Below are 25,901 nucleotides of genomic sequence, written 5' to 3' on the forward strand. Positions count from 1 at the left end.
TTAATGAAAAGAGCTCACTGTTCCGACTTTAAAACTCATATAATAGAGAAGGTGGGACACCTGTCATCATTTAAAATAATTACGCCCCCCCTCCCCCTCTACATCATTCTACTTTTTGACTAGGTATCTAGGTAATTTAATTATCGAGGGAAAAAAGGATTGCAGATTATTTTAACACAAGTGTCCTCTCCCTCTATTCAATAGGCATTACTAATAATAATATGATTTATTTTCAGAAAGTGAATTTAGATAAAAATGGGTAAGAAAAGAAAAGATCCCATCCCTATGCCAGGTCCTGTTCCTGGAATATCACAGGTACACAATAAATTGGTCCTATGACGTCATTGTTGTTGTGTCGTCTATATTATTTGTTGAATGCAGGGAGGGATGGGACATTGGACTGTATATTACACCAGTCCCCAAAGTTTTATCATAATGTTTTCTTATTCGATGGCCTAAACACTTAGGGAACTTTTATTGAATTTTGATTGGTTGGTTAATTAAGTTGAGTCTACAAGCGTTTCAACCTCTAATTAGAATCTACAGAAGGGGTTATTTTGTGTATGATTATTGGGAGATGTGCGTCAATGTATCGCCCATTGTCTTATCCGGCCCTTTAGATCCCTGATTTCTTATTCTTAATCAATTGCCTACAGCATGTAGAAAAACAACTACAAAAATGTTAAAATTCGGAGAAATGATGCGTAGGCACTGTCTGGGAAGGATGCAGTATCCCCCGAGATGTTTAGGACTTACAGACTGGATAGTTATAGAGCAGCTTTAGCTATTATAATCTACCTGTATCTGCAACGCAGGGATGATCAAAGTTACCACAAGAATCTCCAGAGGTTATCCAAAGGGTGCAGGGGGGCCAGGACGGGAGTGACGGTTAGGGTCTCCAGGCGGGGCCTCAGGGCATTAATGGATTTATTCTGGAATAGTTGTAGAATATCTTGATGTTGTTTCCTAAACAGAACATATTATAGATTTATTCAGGTGGCTGAAGCCTAGCTACACCCGGCTTACACTAACATCCTATTCTCCCCCCATATTGTAAATACAGTGTTTATTAGTATGAAAAGGGGAAAAGGGCTAGTTATTCAGAGAATTAAGCTGTACCTGGATGATAAATCTGGACAGCTTAGTTCTCCAAAGAGCCGGCAGACATTATAATTAAGCGGTCTGAAAAATGAAAATCTTTAAACTGTTGTTTGCAACCGCGAAATTAGAATGTCTGCCGCAGTGAGCCGCAGGCAACCCGTTGTTCTTCTCCAGTGATTTGGTAGCCTGAAAGTGTACATACTACATACATTAGTGTACATGACAGGCACCTTTTGTCTAAATGATGATCATTTTAACATTTCTTCAGGTTGTAGTAGGAGGTCAGCCTGTTGGCAAGAAACCCAAAGAAGAACCGAGTCTTAATAATTCAGTTGATTCAGGTAATATTTATTTATCGCATCGTATTATAAACAGCTTTGGCATCTCTGGGCTAAAAAAACGGGTTTTAACTAGGGTTGGGCCGGATACTTTTTTGGCCGGATACCGGATATCCGGTTCCGGCCGGATATCGGGCCAACGTTCGATATCCGGCAAATTACCGGATATCCGGCGTCAAAAATGAGCCGGATATCATGTAACCGGATAGTTTTAATATCCGGTATCCGGCCGGATATCCGGCCCAAACCTAGTTTTAATCTTATGATTGTATTATACGATGCTATACGTGATTTTTTAGTATGGCTGAGATCCGGTTCTAATCCTCCGGATATTATCTAATCGGTTTCGCAGCCTTACTGGTAAAATATTATTACTTAATTAGTTAGGTACTTATTTACTAAATATGCATCAAACATGAACATGATAAAAATCAATAAAAATATTCTATTTTAGATGTTGGCGTTAAGCTGGAAAACTCTACAGATTTTGAGGAAGAGGAATTGTTACTTCCTCCAAAAGAAGACTTGCAGATTTTGCTGGACAGGTATCAAGTTGCAGAGGTCGAAAGGGATAAGACAAAAGCTGATAAATTGATAATTGATAAAGCCAATAAAGAAGAAAACGTTATTATTAAACTTTGGGGACTAGAGTAATTAACACCCCACTGTCCCCTCTTTCTCTGGGAATTCTTAATCGTACCTATTGATTTAAAAAATCGACGAGTGATCAAAGATCTTTTTGTTGGGGAGGTAGGTAGGTATATTGTCACTTCTATAAATTTCAAGAAAAGGTTTGGAAACTGTTAAAGGCTTATGCTACATTTTTAATATTTTCAATAGAGTAGAGCACATTTAACCAGGTATCTAAAGGGATAAGACAATGACCGATAAATTGACGTAAATCCCCAATTATAACACACTATATTACCTCTACTGAAGATGTTAGATGTTGTAATGTTTGAACACTTAACTTAATAAATCAAACCAACCAATCATAATTCAGTAAAAGTCCCCAGAATTGTGAAGCCAACGAATAAGAGATTATCATGTAAAGTACAATCCATGTGCTAATTTTGATCAAGTGTGGAACAATAACAACATGCATTATTAATATAGGATTGAGCAACAGTTACCGAGGGACGATCATGTGAAGTATGATCACTCTATTAATTTTGATCAAGTGTAGAACAATACCAACATTATTATTATAGGATTGAGCAACAGTTACCGAGGGACGATCATGTGAAGTATGATCATACCAATAATTTTGATCAAGTGTAGAACAATAACAACATTATTATTATAGGATTGAGCAGCAGTTACCGAGGGACGATCATGTGAAGTATGATCACTCTATTAATTTTGATCAAGTGTAGAACAATAACAACATTATTATTATAGGATTGAGCAGCAGTTACCGAGGGACGATCATGTGAAGTATGATTCCCGAGCAAAGAAATTGGACTGGGAGATTATTAAATTCAAACAATTTTCCTCAGAAGATTGCAGAAAGTTTTGGGAACATATACAGGTTTTTTTTATATGTTTTTTATCTTGGGTATTACCTGATTAAAGAATACTTACTAGGTACCTAATGTTCTAAAAATATTTCAAAGTGTCATACTTTGTGATTTATTGACAATTTCTGCTTTGAAAAAAGACAAGTTTCCTATGAAATAATAGTGTAAGATTCTTAAGACTTAATTTTATTCGCTAATTTTATTGAATAAAAGTTATTTTTAAAGTAAATTTTGAGACGTTTTACCTTTACTTGGAATTTAAAACATTTCAGTATCTTTCTTTCATTTTTAATCTTGTACGAGTGTACAGTTGGGGTTTTTATAGGCTAAAATTCTTTATGAATAATCTTCGAATTAGGTGAAATTCTTTAAGGTTCAGGGAAAGTATTTAATTATTTTTGGGGAGGATATCTTCACCCTCCAAATAAAAAAAGATTACTTCTCCCTCAAATAAAACTTTTTTTTTTCTTAATTCAAATTAGAAATGGGAGGATGGTGGTCTGCTTTTCCCCTCCGATCTTAAGTGCCCCTAGAGGTTTTAGGGGCGTAGCCGATAGTTACAAAAAAGCATAGGTAAACTTTTTATTTTTTCATAAATACATATGTATTACTATTTTAGTTTCGAATTCGAAGATTTCGAATAATGAGTGAGCTAATCCCAGACGCAAGACAATGGTTGTCACAGCCATGGACTAACTTCTATAAATCTAAGGTAAAACAGTACCTAGTTATATTTAGGGAGGGAGGGGACATTGGGCTATTTATTACACTCTATTCTCCAAAGTCTTATAAGATTCTTTTCTTATTTGGTGGATTGATTACTGTGGTAACTTTTATAGAATCTTGATTGGTTGGTTTATTTAGTTAAGGGTCCAAACGTTTTAACCACTTCCTGTAATCTTCTAAAAAGCTGTAGTAGTAGTAGTAGTAGCCAATTCATCTCATCCGTGATCATCAGGTTCTTGTTCAGGTTCAGTTGGAAGTCCAAGAAATCTGGCACATGCAGTTGGGTCTGTCCAAAGGGAGGCGGGTTTTAGTTGCGTGGGTTTTGTTGGGCATTTAAATAGATGTGCTGTTGTGTGTTTAGATCTGTTGCAGTCTGGGCAGATTTTCGAAAATTGATCTGGTTTAATTTTAGCTTTGTAAGTATTAAGGAAGATGCTGTATCCAGATCTGAGTTGGGATAAAGTGCTTCTTGTTGATCTTGGTAATGACTTTTCAGCGGCATTTATTTCAGGGGGGGCACGGCCAAGGACTTTATTGACATTTCTTGAGTTTATGGTGTCTCTGACTGAGTTTGTATGTATGGTTTTTAGATGTTTTTTATATTCTTGTTCAGAGATAGGTCGTTCTGGTACAAGTCTTTTAATTTCTCGTCCAAATCTGTATTTTAGTGTTTTTTTCATGATTCTCGATGGAAGTCTGCTGTCAAGATTAATTGGTGTTGGATGGTCAGATTTTTGGGTTGGCAAAAGAAATTGTTTTGATAACATATTGCAGTGGTCATGAACGGGCATTATTTTTGCTTCAGCATGGAGATGGTCTTCACTCGTAATTCTATGGCAACCCAGGGCTGATCTTAGAGCATTATTCTGAGCTGTTTGAAGTTTATCCCAGTGTGAATCTGCCAGGTTAGGTGTCCAGATTGGGCAGCAATAGTTTATTTGAGATTGTCCTATTGCTTTGTATGTGTCTAATAGAATCTCTTTATCTTTTCCCCATGTGGAACCTGAGAGTGCCTTTAATATGTTGTTCTTTTGAATCAGCTTGGTCTTAAGATTATCTGTGTGATGGCTAAAGTTAAAAAGACTGTCAAAAGTTATTCCAAGGAACTTAGGTTTTGTTTCAGTGGGAACAGGCTCATTATTGATCTTGATGGGAAGTTGAGTCCTGACTTCACCTGGGGCTGTGGTAAAGAGGGTTGCTGATGATTTAGCTGGCGAGATAAAAAGATTTCTTTTCTTGAACCATTCATCCAGAGTATTAAGATAGATGTTAAGTTCCTCACAGATAGGTTCAAGATGAGGGCCAGAATTTAATACATTAGAATCATCTGCATAACTAACAAGCTTTATTGTACCTGGTGGTGCTGGCATCTTAGACATATATAGATTGAATAAGATGGGTGAGAGAACCCCTCCTTGTGGTACCCCTTGTTTCATCTTTCTGTAGCTTGACTTTACACCTCTAAATTCTACATATGTACTGCGACCTCTGATGTATGCACATAAAAATCTTTTTATGTGATCATTAAGCTGTAGATCGTCGATGTCTTTGAGTAGCTGGGTATGGTCGACAGTATCAAATGCTTTGGAGAGGTCAATGGCAACTGATACAGTGCGGTCAACAGGTTGTTTTTTGTTTAGACCTTTTGTAATATGTTCAGAGATGTCTTGGAGTGCTGTAAGAGTTGACCTCCCCTTCCTAAATCCATGCTGGTGGTCGGCTAGGTTTAGTGATGAGCTGATCTCTGGAAGTAATATGGCTTCCAGGATTTTAGCAGCTGGAGAAAGTAGCGAGATGGGTCTGTAGCTGGAGCCTTGGTCTGCTGGTTTTCCAGGCTTGAGTAGGGGTATGATTCGTCCTACTTTCCAAATGGTTGGTATTTGTGATTGATTAACACTGATGTTAAATAGTCTGGTAAGATATTTAATACCATTGGGGCCCAGATTCTTTAGCATTATAGGGGAGATTCCATCTGGTCCAAGGGCTTTTGAATTTTTGGACTTTTTGATTGCTGCAATTGTTTGGCTTACTGTAATGTTGATTTCCTGATTTTTAGGTTTATTTTTAAGATGTCGTAGAGTTGATCTCAGTCTTTTAGAAGGTTTGGAATTTGATGTAGGTGTAAACTGAGAATTGAACAAATTAGCCATTTTCTTTGGGTTGTTGGTTATCTTATTGTCAAAATATAGACCTTGGTTGTTGGTGTTTTGTTGTTGGTTATTGAGATTTTTAATGGTCGTCCAAAGTTTTTTAGAGCCTCTGCCACAGGATTTCAGGTGTTCGGCCCATCTATTCTTTTTGTGTTCATTTATTTTCTTGTTGATGTTATCATTGAGAACATTAATGTTGGGATTTGATGGGTCATTCTTGCGGAGCTCATTTCTTTGATCAATAAGATTAGCAGCTTCAGTGGGGACAGAATTGTAGACTTTTGGTATTCTACCAGCTGGAATACTGTGTTTAGCAGCAGTCTGAAGTGTTTTTCTGAAAAATAGTTCATCTTTGTAGATATTGTTTGAAGGTGTTGCATTAGTAAAGACATTTTCAGTTGAACTGGTGAATTTGGTCCAATCTGCTTTATCAAAGTTAATATAGGTCCTTTTCCCAGATCTGCATTTTATTATGTCTGCCTGAACTGAAATTGTAATTGGAAGGTGGTCAGAATTCAGTTTTTTATCCACACACCAGGTGGTAGTTGGCATGAGATTTACAGAGGCAATGCTTAAGTCTGGGGCTGTAGAGGCATTAGCTGTTACACGGGTTGGTAGGTCTTCATTGATAATACCAAAGCTTTTGTTTGCAATTGTATCAACAATAAGGTTGCCACGTGTATCTTGACTGTCTTCAGAGTACCAGGATTCGTGGTGACCATTAAAGTCACCAAGGATGAGGGATGTGTTGTTGAGATCATCAAAAATGTTGTTGATGGGAGGTTGGTACAGTTGGTCACAACTAGCCGTTGGTGGTATATAAACATTTCTGATCATTAAATCACCTGATTTGCTTGGAATGTTTATGGTAAGTGATTCGAGGTGTTTATCACTTTCTAGATGAGCAGGATTTTTTTCTTGATGGAATGGTATACTTTCATGAACTAGAAATGCTAGTCCACCACCTTTATTGCTTCCTCTATCTTTTCTTACAAGCGAGTAGTTAGGAGTTTTTTTAACTTTTGATTTACAGGTTAACTTTGTTTCCTGTATTGCAGCTACAAGTATTTTTTCTGTCTCCAGATGGTCTAGTAATTCCTCCATTTTTCCATTCAGTCCATTGATGTTAAATTGAAGGATCTTAAAGTTGGAGTTATTTGTGGTTGGATCTGCTGTTGATGAGGGTGGGGGTGTGTGTGATGGAGGGGGTGGAGTTGATGAAGATGGTGGAGGGGTTGAAGTTGAAGGAAAGGGTGATGATGAAGATGTGTTTGAGGGTGATGTTTTTTTTGGTGAAATTTTTGGGGATGGTTGAGGCTTGGGGCAGCATGGTCCAATCCAGTTGGGGAATTGGTGTCTCTCCTTGGATGATTTTAGGCCAGAGCACTTTATATGGAGCCATTTAGAGCAGGATGTACACTGGACGCTTGTTGTGGCAAGGTTTTTTACACATATTCCACATTTCCAAACCACAGGGCCTGGATTTGATTCGATTCCAGCACGAATAAGTTGAAGCCGAAGAAAACTTGCTGGAAGAGTTTTCTCCTTTGTCGAGCTAATTAAAAATTCCGACCTGCAGAGTGATGGTTGTACTCATTGTCAATGCTTGGGAAAAACCTGATGACTTTTGGCGATGAATTGGAGTCTGGTAGTACTGGCTCTTGGCTCTGCTGCTGTGGCTGGTGGTGTTGCTGTAGCTGCGGAGGTGGATGTGCGGCGTAGACGCGTCCAGTGTAACATCCTCTAAAAAGCTGTTTAGTGCTTTGCCGTCATGGATGATTTATAATTGATTATTAATGATGGGAATGTTGACAAATAGCTTCAGCCTTGTATCTTGAACAGGAGCCGAGAAACTCACCTTTCTCACTATTTAAAATTAATTGGATAATTCTAACATGCATTAGAAGAACCTGTTTTCATTTTTTCTCATATTTTTTTTTTCAGGATCATAATAGACATCCAGAAATGCCGAAGAAACCCTTGTCAATGTACATGCTTTACTATTCAGAACGTAGAGAGGACATTCAGGTATTCATCTATTTATAATACAAAGTAGCTAGATGTCTGTCTGTCTGTCTAAAGAAACCCCTGTTAATGAACATGCTTTACTATTCAGAACGAAGGGAGGATATTCAGGTTTGTAAAGTATAGAGTAGTTCAAGATTTGATCAACAAATATCCACTTTGATTTTGTATCTTTCTAGATATCTAATCATTATTCATGTTGTATATCAAGGTAGGTATCTAATAAATATTTTACTATCTATCTAGCGAGACAAACCCAGACCATGCCTTACATGACAAAGATTTTATCAATAAATATCGACCTTATTTTATATCTTACTAGATATCTAATCATTATATGTAGATACATATCTAATTTTCTACCTATCCAGAGGGACAACCCAGCCCTATCCATGCCAGATGTGGCCAAGATTTGTTCAGACGAATATCAGAAATTGTCAGAGGAGAGTAAACAACATTTTAAGGATAGGTTAGTTACATTTTGAATTTTCTGTGGATAGTAAAAAGAAATAAAAACTGGCTTAATTCCAATTTTGTAAGCCTAGAGGGGCCGGGTTCGGGGTCCCCCTTTCCTATATGGTTTTGGATTAAAGGTAATACCGTATTCGTAACCACGGTGCTAGGACAAACGAAGGAGTGGACACTAAACCTTACCTAACCTAATTTAAACAATATTTTAGGTTTTTTAAATACCTAACCCTTGCGGGGAGCATATTTGTATATTCATAGCTTAACCTAACCTGTATAGAAACACTTTCCAGGGTTCGGGACAACAAAATAGGGATAAATAAAATACTTTTGGGGCAAATTCTCTACAATAAAATACAGTACGCGATTTTTCATCATGGCTTAAAAGTTGGTAAATCATGTCCTTAAAAAATAATATTTTTTCTAGATGTGATAATATGAGGAAAGAATATGAAGAGAAGTTGGAACAATTCTACACTACATATCCAGAAATGAGGTATAATCTATTTACACACAGGGATCTAAAGGGATAAGACAATGGCCGATAAACTGATGTTCATCCCCAACGATGATACACAAAACTGGCCTTTCTGTAGATTACGATTAATGTTTGAAACGTTGGGACTGGACATTCAACTAAATTAACCAACCAATCAAAATTTAATAAAGGTACCCAAGGTTGTTAAGCCAACGTATAAGAAAGCGTTATTATATACTTTGGAGACTAGTGCAATAAACAGCCCAATGTCCAATCCCTCCCTGGCATTTAATAATATTATTTCACACACATTCATTTAATTTAGGCCTGTAAAACAAGACAAAAGTGCAAAGGCATTGGCTTACAAACAAGTTGTAAAGGTAGAATTTTGATTTAATATGTCGGTAACTAAATCAAAGTTTTCTGATGTATAGGACAGTTGCCGCCGCCAAAATTGATGTTTTGATAGTTCTAATTTAGAAATTACTTCTGAAAAATTTTTTAAACACCCCCAACCAGACCGATTAAGATGCAGAAAGGGTCCCGACTTTTAAGGGTTATTCTAGAATAACCAAAAACAGTAGGGGCTACTGAGGATGTTTCAATCGTAATAGCTTTGTAAATCTTATACCTAAACCCTAAGCCCTAATCATAAACCAAATATACTTTTTAAAAACTATTAATAAAATTAAGAATACAAATTGAGATTTATTTATTTGTATCAGGTTCGAACTCAGCAGCAGAATGCTATAATGCAGGTGCGGACAAGTGAACCTGAACGGCCGGTCATCTTGCTACCTGGAGCCCCACAGAAACCAGGTATAAGTATTACAATATGTTGTATGAATAAAATAAAGGGCAGAGGGGGGGGGGGTGGTATTATTGTCCACTGGCCGATATAAGTGATTCTTTTTTTAAATCTTCATAGAGAAATGTAAATAAGTACCTATATGATATTAAACGAATAATTTTTTTTTGTTGCAGGAAAACCATTTGATTTATTTTTCCAAAACCTGATGGAAGAATTGGTGGATCAGACAGCTGAGCGCGGTGTACAGCTTGAGAAAGCACGACAGGTATAGAGACAGACAGACAATCAGACAGATGGATAGACTGTAGATCAGACAGCTGAGCGCGGTGTACAGCTTGAGAAAGCAAGACAGGTGCAACATTTTGACACTTTAAATGTCCATATGGAAAGCTACGGTCTATTGGATGGAAGATAAGCGAAATCCACTGCACCCCCCCCCCCCTTACACCTACCCTTCCAAGGCAAGAAAATGAAAAAGGAACAAATAACCATCATTTTTCTGTTTTTTTTTGGTTCTCGAAACACTCTAAAGATACTATCCAAAAAGCTTTCTTAAAAAGTGCAACTGCGACTTAAATTTCAGTGTTTTTGGCAATAGACTAAGGACTAAGTTTTAATGAAAACTAATTTTGTATTTATTTGTTGTAGGAATGGAGAGAGATGAAGGTAAAGAAGAAGGCGAAGTGGATCAGAAAAGCCATGCAGGAGTTCAGATCCTACGAGGATAGGGTCGCACAATTTAAGGTAATATTTGAATTTTCAAAGATTTTATAAAGAAAGTAATTTAAAGACAGAGGGAACTATTGACTGTAAATTCTCAGGGATCATAATGGGATAAGATAATGACCGATAAATTGATATACATCCCAAATGATTAAACACAAAAATACTCCTTCTGTAGATTAAAATTAGTGGTTGAAACTTTTGAACATTCATCTTAATGAATCAACGAATCAAAATTCATCAGAAGTTCCCAAAGTTGTAAAGCCAACGAATAAAAAAAATGTTATTTTAAATATTTTGGGATTCCTCGGATAGGTCAATGGGTTGACTATTACATTAATCCCCAAAGTTATATATTGACGTTTTCTTATTCGTTGGCTTAACAACCATTGGGACTTTCATTAAAGAGGACTATCCACGAACATGAGCAAGTGATTTTAAGCACCTTCCAACATTAATCCATAGTATTTTTTTAGTGAATATACTAGGTTTATGTTAAATATTTGGTTTATCGACTAAAAAGTTATGCTTCACCATAGTTTTATATGAAAAAAAACTTTAAAATGTAAAGCATTTTTAGATACAATATCATCAAATGCTGTAAATTGCAAAAGTACATTATTTAAACTGTTTGAAATATTCCAAGCTACCAACCCTTTTTCTAAACATACATTTTTAATCAAAATGATATACTTTTGTGTCAAATCTTTTAAACAACAGTTTGAACTCATCAAAACATGTGATGAATTTGCACCAAATTATGCTCATCATTTTAAAGTTTTTTATTTCAAATAAAACCATGGTGAAACCTAATTTTTTAGTCGATAAACTAAATAATAAACATGAACCTAGTATATTCACTAAAAAATGCCAAGGATCAATGCTAGAAGGTGCTTAGAATCACTTGCTCTTGTTCGTGGATAGTCCTCTTTTGAATAGTACCCAATTTTTTTCAAGTAATTTCTATTATTATTTCTTTGTTATTATCAATTACTGTATGTTTTCAGTTGGCCCATCCAGAGTTTAATCCACCATCAGTCAAATCTTTCCTAACTCAGGTAAAGTTTCTTTTCGCATCGGACTATTAAAGACAGCTTTCCACGGATATTAAAAAGAAAAATTATAAGATTAAAACCAGAGTAAAACTGGTTTTAATATTATGATTGTAAATTTTATTAATATTTGTGGAAAATTGTCCAATACGATGCTATACTTGATTTTCAGTATGGCTGAGAACTGGTTTAATCCAGCGGATAATAATCGGTTTCAAAGCCATACTGGAATGTTAATTAGACCCACAAACTGTTAAAAAAACAAGAATAATAAAATCCATAAAGGCAAAGCTGATTAAGTGATGCCTTTGTTTGTTTTATCTTGTAATATGAAATTATATATGTTTGATGGCATATTTGTAACTTATGCTTGAAATCAGTTTAATGAAATGTACTTTATGCAACTATCCCTTTTAGGAGGAACAGAAAATCTTGGACAAGCACATGGGAAGGCCAGAGAAGCCCCCTTCCTCTGCCTATTCATTGTTCAGGTGCGTAGTTTCCAGTATGGCTGAGAATCCAGTTAATATCCGCTGGATTAGAACTGGTTCTTATAGCTAGTATTCCTATTCATGTGAAAAAGGCCGTTACTTTATCTACATTCAAGAAATGACTTTGGCCTAGTTATTAAGACCTCTTACTATGACCCTACTTGGGTTCTTAATAGTATACAAACAATAAATAATATTCTGAAAAAGCATGTATTATGTCGTATTATAGACAATTTTTCACCAATTTAAAATAGAAATAATAATAGTTATTTCTTTCATCCTATTATAAACGGCTTTCCACGGCTGTAAGATCATAAGATTAAAACCAGTTTTTTTAGCCGGTGACTTCGGCACCACGGGGCTAAAAAAATAGTTCTAATCTCATAATTGTACATTTTTATATTCGTAGAAAGCTGGATATAATACGATGCTAGACATAGTTTTTTCGTATGGATGAGAACCGGTTCTTATCCACCGGATTCGAATGATTACGAGAAAATAAATTCCAGTATTGTTGGCAGGGCCTTTTATCCCTCAGGGCCGACAAAACTTGAATTCAAAGCAAATTATACCCCCCCCCCTTTCAACCTTTAGAAATAGCCCATTAAAAAATTATTTGTATAGCCCCGAGGACCAAAAGGTTTTATTAAGTTTTATAATTTTAAAAAGATATATTTTTTAGTAAAGAAATGTTAAACAATGATGCTATCAAACAGTATCCCAGTAAAGAGAGAATGTCACATATTTCTGATGCTTGGAAAAAGGTAAATAGAGGCCTCTAGGGGCATATAAAATGTTTTCTTTTCCATCTATGATAAGATCACCTATTTTTTCGCTGCTAGATGGGGTTAATTTTATTTAATTTATGTTTTTTTGCGATTTTTCTTGGGTACTCTCCCCAAAATAGCTATAAAATGTCCCAGGACCAATGTAAATGATACCATATCGATCTTTCAGTACAGACGGACATTATGTTACTTTATTATTAGGATAATTAACCATCTACTTTATTTTTTTAACTTTCTATCTATCATTAAAGGCAACAGGGGTATTGATATGACTTTATCTATCTATTAGTCTATCCATTCATTGATCAATCTATCTATTCAATTATCTATCTATCTATATAAAGTATCTATCTATATAAGGTATCACTATCTATATATCTATCCAAATATTGATCTATCTATGTATACTGTATATGTATAAGACGCAGAAAAAGAGGTGTACTAGGCCAAAGTAAATGAAATAATCTGTTTATCTATCTATTAATCTATCCATCCATTGACTTATCTATCTATCCAACTAATTTATCTATCTATCTATGTATAGGTATCAGACGCAGAAAAAGAGGTGTACTAGGCCAAAGTAAATGAAATAATCTGTTTATCTATCTATTAATCTATCCATCCATTGACTTATCCATCTATCCAACTAATTTATCTATCTATCTATGTATAGGTATCAGACGCAGAAAAAGAGGTGTACTAGGCCAAGTAAATGAAATAATCTGTTTATCTATCTATTAATCTATCCATCCATTGACTTATCTATCTATCCAACTAATTTATCTATCTATCTATGTATTGTATAGGTATCAGACGCAGAAAAAGAGGTGTACTAGGCCAAAGTAAATGAAATAATCTGTTTATCTATCTATTAATCTATCCATCCATTGACTTATCTATCTATCCAACTAATTTATCTATCTATCTATGTATTGTATAGGTATCAGACGCAGAAAAAGAGGTGTACTAGGCCAAAGTAAATGAAATAATCTGTTTATCTATCTATTAATCTATCCATCCATTGACTTATCTATCTATCCAACTAATTTATCTATCTATCTATGTATAGGTATCAGACGCAGAAAAAGAGGTGTACCAAGCCCAAGTAAATGAAATGATGACTCGGTACAAACAGGAGTATAATGATTGGTATGAAGCATTGTCGGAAGATGAAAAGAAGGTAATTTTTTATTCTGCACTGGCTCTCCTGATCGTAATTTGAACTAATCTAGAAAGGGAACCTTTCGCGACATATTAATTCTCTCATCCTTGTAATGGTCTAAAGTTTTAGTATCGTCAGATGAATTTTTTCTCTAAGGAGGGGGGAAAATGGAAAAATGTTTTCAATAGGTACTTTTTATTTTACTCATATTTTACCCCTCCCACATATTTTTCTAGATTTTTTTCCCCAAGGAAGGGGGGGGGGGGCGGAGGAAAAAAATATTTTCAGTAGTTACTTACTCATTAATTTTCTTTGTATTCCCCCTACCACATATGAAATTTTTCATTCACCCCTCCCCCTTTTAGTTGGGGATTCTATTCAGAATTATACCCCTGATGATGAATTTATTTTCCCCCCAGGCTGAGAAGGAGAGGACAGTGAACAAGAACGCTAAGAAGAATCACCACAACCATCACAACAACAGCAGCAACATTGTAGTCAACACAGCACCACAGTACATCACATCCCTGCATCCGCCTGGCACCTCCGTCGTCACCTCACAGATGAAAAATCAGGTATTAGTTGCTGCGCTATTGATCAGAGAGAGAGAGAGGGGACAATTGACTGTTTATTACACTAGTCCCCAACGTTTTATAAGAACGTTTTCATTGGTTGATTTATTAAGTAACTTAAACTTTTTTTTGGAAATTAGTATATAATTGGTGATATTATTTACTCCAAAACTATAAGCGAGTACTCTTACTATTTGACAATTATAGATTTATTATTAAGAATTTTTGTTTAGCCACCCCCAATGCCGTTTATCAGCCTGCAGAACATGCCAGGTTCCAACTCTGGTGGCCCTCAGACCATCACAGTTATGTCAGGTATTCTTTATTTTTAGGTATTTGCATAGGTAGGTATTATATTATTTTCCTTTTCTCACACATTTGCGGTACCTGCCATTCAAGTACTTGTCAGGCACTGAATCCCATCCCTCACCTTATTTTTTAAAATAAATTGAAAATAAGATTGCTATTATTTTATATGTCTAACCAGATCCCAATATAACCTAAAGTAATAAACAAAAAAACAAAATAGGTATTTCTTTTTAAATAAGTGGAGAAGGTTCTGTAATCAACCCATCACTGTAAGGGTAAAACGTTGATTTTTCAGATGTTTTATTTTGCATCTTAATGTGTTATAAAATTTTTTATATGTATTGATATCTGATTTATATTCATATTCAAGGGGCTCCTGGTACAACAGCAACTGTCACTGGAGGCGCCCTACCTCCAAATCTGGCAAGTGCCCCACAGGTATATTAAATTATTGCTGTTACAACTGCTTTTATATAAACAAGCGGATACGCCCCCTAGAGGCCTCAAGGGGCACTAATTCGATAATCGAATTTTTATTTTATTGGGAAGGTGGGTGGTACCATCCCCCAAAATAGTTATAAACTTTCCCAGGACCTATGAGAAGCTACCCTTAAAGGAGAATCAATTCGGTTCAGCGGTTAGCGAATCCTTCGGTACAGACAGACATACACCCTGTTACTATATCATAAGGATTTTAAATGTTCCATGGGTTTCATACGCCAATAGATGAAAGAAACATTTTTTTTCTAGTAAATCTCAAAGACTAAAATTTGTTCTGTTCATTTTAGATCCAGAATATCGCCGTACCGTACCCCGGGCAGCCCACCCAACCCATGTTTGTGAAGGTTGAGGTGGTGGGGGGACCCAACGGCTCCCACACCCAGCTTATACCACAGATTTCTATACCCAATACAGCTACTAGTATAGGCAAGTATTAGTAATGGATGTAGTAGAATATACTTGGATATAATGACAGGAGTAATATTTTTGTAAATTTTGGCTGCAATTTCCCCTGGCTTTTATTGGTATGGCCGCTTATTCAGTTGGAAGGGTGGAGGGAATGGGGTAAAGGAGGGGGATGGAGGAGATCGTTATTTTAGCCCGCTACAGAGTTAATTTTATTATAGAACAATAAAATCTGGTGTAAGACCCAAGTATTAATATATCCAATGCATTGTGATAGTTAACAAAGATGGTATAATTCATAAATAGTAAAGTGCACAATTTCATTCAAAAGCTGGAAAACAAATGAGAGGACGTACAAAATAAAATATAGAGTAGATGCCCATTTTTTAATGGAAACTTTAAAGTTCACCAAATGACGGACTAAAGTTAAGAGTAAGTTCAAGATTATACACTCTTTAGCCAAGGAAATCTCCACAGTAACTTGATTTTATTTCAAAATAGTACCTACCTAGCCAAAACAAAACTTGTCGAGGTATTTTGAAAACTACCTAACACAATAGAAAAATTTAAATTCCAAGTTAAGTTAAGATATTATAGGTAACTAGGTAGGTAATATTATGTTCAATGTTCATTTTATAGATTTTTTAATAATCTAATCCTTTTAGGTTTTAAAACTTTTATTTTTTAGGAGGTTACACAATTGGGGGGCCCGGAGGGGGCAGTTATACCATCCAGTTACCTACAGTTACTCAGCCAGGTAACTATCTAGGTATCTATTTTAATTTATTTCTATCTGTCTATCTCTCTAAATAGTTAGATATAATATCAAGTTACCTATTAATACTAACACAGGTAACTATCTAGGTAGGTAGCTATTTAATTTAAATTTTATCCTCTCTTGTTGACCTTACTGTGTTAAACGCAATGGTAAAGGTGTAGGTAGCTTCTATATAACTAAGGTATAAAATGCAAAAGACAACAATATCAAGTATCTTGGATTAAAAGCAGCTTTATGTCAGATTAGCAGTGTTGCGGATCCGCATTGATTGTATGCGGATCCGGATCCTCTAAATTTGGTCAGTGCGGATCCGGATCCGACTGGATCCAGATCCTGATCCTTGACAATAAAAATAAAATCACCAAATTTTTCAAAAAATATTTATTCTTTAATCTCGAATACAATGTGAGAGAGAAGAGTGTGGGAGTGAATCAGCTGATCTTAACAAGGTTACCAGATATTTCAAAATTTGTAAGTGACTATTTTATATAAATTTAGGTAGATTTTTCCATAAATTTATACCCCAGGATCCGGATTCGCATCCTTGGACTCAAAAAAAATGCGGATCCTTGCGGATCCGGATCCGCAACACTGCAGATTAGCTTATAATTTTTGTTCAGATGTCTAATTTTAAACTCGATTTCTTACCATAGAGAAAAGAGGGACAAAGTCCCGAAAGTTTTATAATAACATTTTCTTATTTACATCTTAACCTATCTATTAAGGAGGGCAACAAATCCAGTACACCACCACTAGCCAGCCCCAACTGCAGTACACCACCAGCACCCAGCCAACAGTATCAGGTGTGTAAAAGTAATTTACTTACTTTTGAAAGAGCAATAAAATGAGAATATGTTTTTTTATGATTTATACATAATTTATTTTTTTATGTTAATAAAGCAAATAATTAAACATTAAGTTTGTTATAAAAAGAATGCTTTAAGTTGTAATAAAATAGTACCAAGTAAGTAAATATTAACAAACAATCTTTAAAGCATACAGAACACAACGTTTGATGATTAATGTGCATTTACAATTTAGCTAAAATACCATTGACATTGGAAGTCAAACGACAATTGAATGTCTGTAAATGTAAACAAAAATCAGCTGATTGTGAAACATGGTACGACAACGATTGGTGCGCAACTGCCGCTTAATATTACATGATTTAAAATGTCATCTTGAATTAATATTTTAAACAAACATAATATTGTTACAATAGGTGTACAACTACAGCAACAACACCAGCAGACAACACATCACAACCTGCCAACTCAACCACTGCCACAACAGGTAGAACATACGCTTTCAGCATAGATAATACTTTAATTAATGCCTGATGAATGATGTGTTGACTACTACAGTATGTAAAGGGATGATATGAATGCATAGCATATGAAATGACATTGGCTCCACAGTCCACGTCCATGTGTCCTTTATATAAAGAAGTAAGTTTTGTTTGTCTGAAGCGAAGAATCTCTGTGAAGGCTGAACCAATATGGTTCTCCTTTACAGTAAAGCTTTTTATAGGCCCTGAAATGGTTTTAGGCTACATATTTTTGTAAAGAAGTGTGGGTAAGGTTTAGGCTATTATTCTGCCCTTCCATATATCCCTTCGAATACAAGTTAGAGGCGCAGCCTTTAGTTAGTTTTATAATATAATAAGTAACAGTAATGAGACCCGCATTATGAACAAAATAGTAAAAAAAAACTTTTCTCTGTTAGACTTATTGTCGGATTTTTCATTACATTTCCATATATCTACCTACCTATCTTTTTATTTAGACCCTGTCTGGAAGCGGAGTACAACAGGTACAAATGAGTCACCTCCAGCCCGGACAGACCCTCGGACCCCAACACATTGTTGTCACTTCTCAGCCTCAGGTAGTATGTTTGTTCTCTTGAAAATAGCGATAGGATTGATTTTTTTTGAGGTGGAGGTCGACCACCCTCACCCATTTTCATTTTTTTTTAATCTAGGGGCGAGGGTTATTGTTTTCTATAGGCAATTTTTCTTGGGAGGGTGATGGTACCCTCCCAATAAATAGATATAAACCTTCCAAGGACCTATGAGAAGCTATATAGTAAAGGAGAACCATATCGGTTCAGCGGTAACCAAGATCCTTGGTACAAAAAGACGACAGACATCCTGTTACTTTTATAAAAGGATGACCAGGCACTGTTAACCTTAATATTTATTTTTATCCAGGTACATATTCAACAGCAGCCAGGTCCTGGTCCTGCCGGCCAGCAGACAGTTGCCACGGTCAACCTACCACAGATACCACAACAGGTATAATCCTAAAAAAGAAATAGAATTCCTATTTGTACCGAACTGTTGAACAGATAAAGTTCTCATTTATAATCTAGCTGTTCATAGGTCCAAGTAAGATTTAAACCTATTTTTGGGGGAGGGCACCACCACCCTTTCAAGAAAAATCGCCTCTAGAAAAAAGGACCCCGCCACCATAAAAAATTTTAAAAATAAAATAGTTAGAACTATATTAATTACTAGAAAGTCTATTTCTTCAATCTTTATTGGCAACTCCTATAACAATTTGGCATAATTTCATTACCATCGTATGGAAAATAAGACTTTTAATCAAATTTGATTTCAGATGACCTTAAATTCTGGGTTCCAGCAGACGGTGGCTGGTCAGCCCGGCCAGCCCCAGCAGCTGCACACAACAGCTGTCGCAGCTATGCAGCAACAGCAAATTCAGACTGCTGTGGCGCAGCAACAACAAATTAAGACAGTACAACAACAACCACAGCAACAACAAAGTTGGATGCAGGTGTGTTTAATTGCTGGTAGATTGATAGATTGTTAAATTGATATTTATAGATTGATTGATTGATTGATGGATATATTGATTGATTGATTTGACAGATAGATAGATTGTTTTGGTGTTAGGTTAATAGATTGACAGATTTTAAGCATGACAGATAGACAGACAGGTATAATCAACAGAAAGTAAAATAGATAGATTAGAAAGTTGGAACGCAGACAAACAGACAGATAATACAGTAAAAATAGAAAAGTTCAAGTTTTGAATTGATTTATAAAGTATTATAAAAAAAATATTTAAAAAGATAAAAGAGAGGGGTAGGGTAGAATTCGTTAAGGTATGTGTTTTAAGGCTTAAAAATAGTAGTAGAACGATAATATACACTAAATATGTGTATTTCTTATTAAAAAGAACTATAGTCAAAAAAAAATTTAAAAGTTAACATAATTTTTTATCGTTTTACTACTGTTTTTTACTTATAACACATAACCTTTACGAATTACCCCTCTCTTTGTGCCTTCTTGATAAAATAACAGTTAAAATTTAACTTCTGGTTGTTCTAAACGTATTTTTACTCTATTCAAAACATGCCAGTTTCTATTTTCTTACATTAGAATGCATATTTTTTCATAACAAATTGAAATAATCTATTCAATTTCTATTAAGGTTAACATGGTAAAAGCAGAGAAAGACAGAATAGAATCGTTGAAGGCGGAAATATTGAGGAGAGAACCATTTGAACCTGCAAGATCTCATAAACAGCTGTTCATATCAGGTTTTATATTAAAACATTAATATATTATGAAAATTAGGTCAATTTTGTCAGAGAGAGAAAGGGGACAATGGATTGTTTATTAAACTAGTCCTCAAAGTTTTATGATAATGTTTTCTTATTCGTTGGCTTATCAACTTTGGGGACTTTAGTGAGTTTTGATTGGTTGGTTTATTAAGTTGAGTGTTCAAACGTTTCAACTACTAATTTTAATCTACTGAAGAGATAATTTGATGTATAATCATTCGGTAGGTACATAAAGGGGGGGGGGGGGGGGTAACCGGATATTGAAGTAGCAAAAAAAATTATTCATATAAATAAACATTTTCTGGAAAAAAAAATTCTTCTAGCTTAAAAATAAAAAAATTACAGCCATTTAAAATTTTAAGAAGTGGATTTTTGTATTATATAATAAAAATTATACTCCCGGATATCCATCAAAACCGGATATCCGGCCATATCCTACTTTTATGGGCATCTTTATATAGGTCATTGGCAGGACCGTTTTTATCTATTTAGAACCCCCTACTCCAAATAAAAAAATATTCATAACAAGAATTTTGTCAAAGAGCGAAGCGCAGCTAATCTACAACTATTCTTATTCACTATTCAGACTACGTGGTGAAACACAGACGTAAGGACAAGAAAACAGCTGAGAGTAAGCTGGTGGCTGCGGCTAAAGACATCTGGAGGGAAACTGATAAAAAGGTAAGTTGGTTTAATACGGAAATCTTAAAACAAAAATAAACGGGGGAGGTAGGTTGTGCTAAAATTCCGTAAAGGTGTGAGTTTTAGGGCTTAAAAACAGTAGTAGAACAAAAATATTCACAAAATATGTGTATTCCTTATTGAAAAGAACTATAGACAAAAATATTGTTAACATAAATTCTATCGTTCCACTTCTGTTTTTAAGCACTAAAACTCACACCCTTACGGAATTTCAGCACAACCTACCTCCCCCTTTGTGAAACAGTTCGGGAAGGCATAGCAGCAACTCTATAATCATATACACTTAAAGATTACCAGAAAGTCTATTTTAAACATTTAGATTTTAATATTGTTAAAACACCTAATTTTTGCATTTTAGAATTGTTCTATTGATTTGATATTTAAATATTGATTCCTTTGATGATAAAACACAGTGTTGCAAGCAAAAGAACTCTATGTTTAAATAGTACTTTATTGTAAGCAAATTTAAGACATATTCAGAACGAATTTTTGTTAAGTTTAAAATACCTACCTAATCTTTTTTTATTTAAAAAAAGGCCCAAGTCTTATTCAAAACTAATGTTGTCTTTGATTTAATATCACAAAAAAGTTTTCAGTCTGATCATGGAAGTTTTTATTCTTGTTATTTTCCAGGATAAGAAGAAATGGTTGAAAATGTTAGAACCCCAACGTCAGAGATATATTGAAGCTTATACTAGTAAGTAGTTTGATACTGGTTGGGGGGACGGGTGGGTTTAAATGTAAAATATAAAGACAAAGAGTGTCTGTCTGTCTATCAATCAATCCATCTTTGCATTATCTGGCAAGTTTTTTTTTTATCTATCCAAGACAATTAAAATACTATTTTTTGTGTTTTTTTTTGCAAGGTATAACAGACTTTTTTGACCAGTTACCAAAAAAATATTGTTGTTTAAAACGAAAAGATTTTTATTCACGGTAATTCTAGTAGTTTTAAATGGCTTATGTTTTCATGGAAGCTAATTTTGATTTTTTAAGTTTCAAACTAATGCAGATGCCAAAAATGATTATATTTGCTGATTATTATTTAATTTTTTTTCAGTATTTGTTCGTGGTTTGAACAAGGAAGAATTAGAGTTGTACACAGACATGAAGGTAGGTTTTTTTTTCTGCGGACACGACGACGGACGGACGTTACTTGGTTTCAACTGTAAAGAAGCTTCGCTGTTTTTTTCCCAACACAGAGGTCATATATTCGCAAGTTTATTGATACAAAGTTTTAACAATACCTACTGACAGCGTTTCGGAGCCGTTTAATTTTGATGCGGCTCCGCGGAGCCGTATCTGGAAATACGGCTCCGGCTCCTACCTTAAAAGTAATATATCAATTTTTATTCGTTATTGAATTTGATAGAATAATATAATATATTTTGCTTTTATTTGATTAAAGCTATATTAAAGTAGAAGGATGTGTGTCTATTTGTTAAGTAACAATAGTTTTTCAGTTTATTATATAGAAATAGACCGTTGCCAAATTATAATATTACTTGAAAAATCATTTTTAGCTAATCTGGAGCCGGAGCCGTTTTTAACGAAAAATACGGCTCCGGCTCCACCAAAAATGTTGCTGCTCCCGGCTCCGGCTCCGAACGCTGCCTACTAAGATAATAATATCTATAGAATTTAGTTGGGTTAAATGCGATAATAATACTTTCTTTTATATATCTTTGGGGGAGGAATCAATAACAAAATAGCTATTTTTACTATAGTCTGTCCGCTAACTTTTCACTAAATAGCGTTGTGAAGTAAAACTATTTTGCCTCCAACTGTCAGGGAGAATATTGTCAGGATAATGTATCACCTCATTAAACAGAGAAATTGTCCAGAGCGAGAGGGGACATTTGGCTGTTTATTACACTATTCTCAAAAGTTTTATAATAGCGTTGGCTTAACAACAAATGTTTATTTTTTTCTATTTTTGAAATTTATACCTATTGACTTTTTCTTTTTTGTTTAACTCCTCTCAATGTTTGACCGTGTATTTTAGTTGTTGTTTTTAACATTTCTTCGATACTATTGAACGGAATCGTCCTTGTTTTAAAGTAATTTTATAAAAATAATTCTTTTTTTCAGGCTCGTCGGGACGCGGAGGAAGAGGCCAGGCGGGCCAACGAATCCGAGGACAGCGAAGAGAGTTCCTCAGATGATGACAGCGATAGCGACTCAGATACGGGCTCTGACTCAGACCTTTAACTTGCAGAACCTTTGTCTTAATGTCTTAATATTATATTGAATTTGTTCCCAAACGCCTAATAAGAAAATGGGAGAAGCCAAAAAAAACTAATTATTATTTTTATCCTATACTAATATTTGTTATTTATCGATCGTATTATAGACAGCTTTCCTTGGATATTTAAAATAATGTTAAAAATATTAAATATGGTCATTCAAAACTAGTTCTAATTTCATGATTTTTTATCTTAATATTCGTAAAAAGGTGTCTGTTATACGATGGTATCCCAGATTTTTCAGTATGGCTGAGAACCAGTTCTTATCAGCGGATATCAATCGGTTTCGATTCTTCGAAGCCATACTGGAAATAAATTTATCACATTACCTACTATTCTAGATCTATTCACATATCTTTCTTAACTTAAGGTATTATATATTATTTACGTATCCGTGGACAACTGTCTACAAAATCATACCTTATAAAGAATAACCGATAAGGAAATAAAAAAGACGTGTACAAATTGTTTTCAAGAGCCTAAAACTTGTTTGATATTGAAACTTAACATTTTGTCAAATTATCTGATAATATTAATCTTGTCTTTCTTAAAATACTATTGGAAGCTTTTATAGTGCATATAAAAAAGACGTCCTATTGGTCTATCATTTGCCAATTAAAATTTATACTGGCCTACAATTGGAAAAATAAAATCAAATGTATAATGGCTTACCATTGGATAAAATGTATGCTGGTATGCCATTAGCCAATAAAAATGCATACTGGTCTGACATTGGTAGTTTAGTCTGTGTATTGTCCTATCATTGGTCATTTAAATCGTATGACATAATTTTTTATAGGCACTTTAAACAGTTTCATACTATTGTTGACAAATTTGGGATCGAGTAAAAATTATGATGAAAGGTATCTTTACAAGTCTGTTTGTACGACCAAACGGCTGATCGCACAGCCAAAGTTTGCATGAAACTGAATACTTTAACTTTAATTAAACCCACCCTTTTTATTTTTTTTTGAGGGTGGGGGGTGTGAGAGAAACTTTAGCCCCTGCGGGGCTCTTATAAACTATATTTATCCTTTGATGAAGGATAAAAAAATCTATTTGTGGCCAATCTGCAAGTTTTTTTACGCGTATTTCCAGTAGTCGCGTATTTTTGGGTCTTGGCTATTCCAGAATATTTATATGCTTTGTTGTGACACAACAGTCAGGGGGGGGAGGGGACATAGGGTTGTTTATTACACTAGTCCCCACAGTTTTATATCAACTCTTATTCGTTTCCTTAACAAATCTGGGGACCTTTATTGAATTTTAATAGGTTGGTTCATAAAGTTGAATATCCATTGAGTTTTGTGTACCATCATTGGGGATATACATCAATTAATCGGCCCTAGTCTTTATCCTTTTTTGATCCATTGAATTAGCAACCCTTTTGGATTCTAGCAGCCTGTGAGGAGATTTTTCTTCTTATTTTTTGACCCGACCCGAAAAATTTGTTTGTTGTCGATTGTTTATGTTTTTTATATAAAAAAGTAAAACTTATTTTGAAATAAGTATTTTGTCGAATAGTCTTTTTGTAATTGATATTGTTTTTTTTGCCCATTAAATCTTAATTTTAGGTAATTCTGAAAAGATTGTTGTTAATTTATCAATTTATAAAGGAAATTTTTCTTGAAAACAATATTTTTGTTTTATTGAATGTTTTTTTCTGCTATACCTACATAAATTAAAGGAAAAGTTGATATGAATATTGACGTTTATTTACACAAATATGAAATCTTATTTTTTACCCTTTTCGTTTGAAATGTTTGTAATTTATTTTGTTGAATATTGACGTAGAGACTCCAAAAAGTACTTGATGTTTTTTTTCATATTCAGTTTGTTATTGCTTTTTGCGGATACTGTATCCTGTTTTTTTTTCCATAAATATTAGGGCTCGGCAGCTGCGCGCCAGCCGAGACTAAGCCTCAAATTTAAACACGTTTGGATGCTTTAAAAAAAATTAAAAAAGAGGAATTGCCGTATTTGGGTTAGGTTTATATTTTCCAGTTGATTTTAGTAATTTTAAATGGTTGGTAAAAAAGGGGTTGCCATTTTTGGGTTAGGTTTATATTTTCCAGTTGATTTTAGTAATTTAAATGGTTGGTTTCTCTGACGCGCGGCTGCCGAGCCCTGATAAATATTTACTAAAATCATAAAGTTTAAGCAATTTTGCCATCAACTTTTCTGCAAGTCAAAAAGAATCGTTTTAGACCAATAAAAACCATATTTTTCTTCATTTTGAATTTACTAGGTACCTATAGATTAATGTTGTTATCATTAATAACAACGGAATTTTCATTTTCGTTCATCTCATATTTATCATTAACTAAAGGCAGATTTTGACACTAAAAAACTGGAGGCAAGATTAACTTATCTTTTATTGTTCTATCCTTGTGATGATTGCTTTAATTAGTTGTAATATTATCGCATCGTATTATAGACAACTTTCCGCGGATATTAAATTTAAAAATTATAAAATTAAAACTAGTTTTGTTCTCCCCAAGGGTCCGAAGGCCCGGGCTAAACAAAACTGGTACTATTTTTATGACTTTTAATTTAATATTCGTGGAAAATTGTCTGTATATCGACGCTATACATGATTTCTTCAGTAGGGCTGAGAACCGGTTCTTATTCAGCGGACATTAATCGGTCTCGATGCCATACTGGAATAATTTTTAGTTCAGCAAGGAATACATTACCTTTTTTTATTTTATACATCATATTTTACTTAAATCTTTGATCTCAAATAATTTTATACATACATACATACACATCTACATATAATTCTATACATATGATAATTATACTTGTAATTGAATATCATTTAAGCAGTTGGGAGTCGCGAAACCAGCTTTTTTATGAATAACAACATAAACCAAGAAGGCTTTTTTGCTCTTTTTTTGTAAAAAAAAATTCAAAGGGGGGAGGCGGATGTGCCACTTTTTGAAACCAAAAGTAAAAGTCAACAAA

At 34.5% G+C, this 25,901-nt stretch overlaps 1 protein-coding gene across 2 annotated transcripts; it reads left to right on the forward strand.

The window, feature by feature from the left end:
* The first annotated feature begins 225 nt into the window (after positions 1 to 225).
* LOC145304387 (uncharacterized) lies at positions 226 to 22,922 on the forward strand. Of its 2 annotated transcripts, none has more exons than XM_080146264.1 (31): positions 226 to 315; positions 1,370 to 1,442; positions 1,894 to 1,984; positions 2,841 to 2,970; positions 3,579 to 3,671; positions 7,780 to 7,863; positions 8,232 to 8,329; positions 8,756 to 8,824; positions 9,132 to 9,186; positions 9,532 to 9,625; positions 9,791 to 9,882; positions 10,266 to 10,361; positions 11,348 to 11,398; positions 11,810 to 11,883; positions 12,566 to 12,647; positions 13,741 to 13,851; positions 14,253 to 14,408; positions 14,639 to 14,720; positions 15,085 to 15,152; positions 15,503 to 15,641; positions 16,309 to 16,389; positions 17,124 to 17,201; positions 17,621 to 17,691; positions 18,184 to 18,282; positions 18,608 to 18,691; positions 19,017 to 19,193; positions 19,854 to 19,962; positions 20,573 to 20,667; positions 21,322 to 21,385; positions 21,749 to 21,801; positions 22,780 to 22,922. In XM_080146264.1, the coding sequence occupies exons 1-31, from the start codon at positions 256 to 258 to the stop codon at positions 22,897 to 22,899; spliced, it is 2,829 nt and encodes a 942-aa protein (XP_080002390.1). In that variant the 5' UTR covers positions 226 to 255; the 3' UTR covers positions 22,900 to 22,922. The 2 variants fall into 2 exon arrangements, with proteins under 2 accessions (XP_080002390.1, XP_080002391.1); XM_080146265.1 differs by having other exon boundaries at positions 16,309 to 16,377.
* Positions 22,923 to 25,901: the final 2,979 nt, after the last annotated feature.

The sequence above is a fragment of the Acartia tonsa genome, chromosome 13, assembly GCF_053477335.1.
Source record: "Acartia tonsa isolate MP-2025a chromosome 13, ASM5347733v1, whole genome shotgun sequence".
NCBI lineage: Eukaryota > Metazoa > Arthropoda > Copepoda > Calanoida > Acartiidae > Acartia > Acartia tonsa.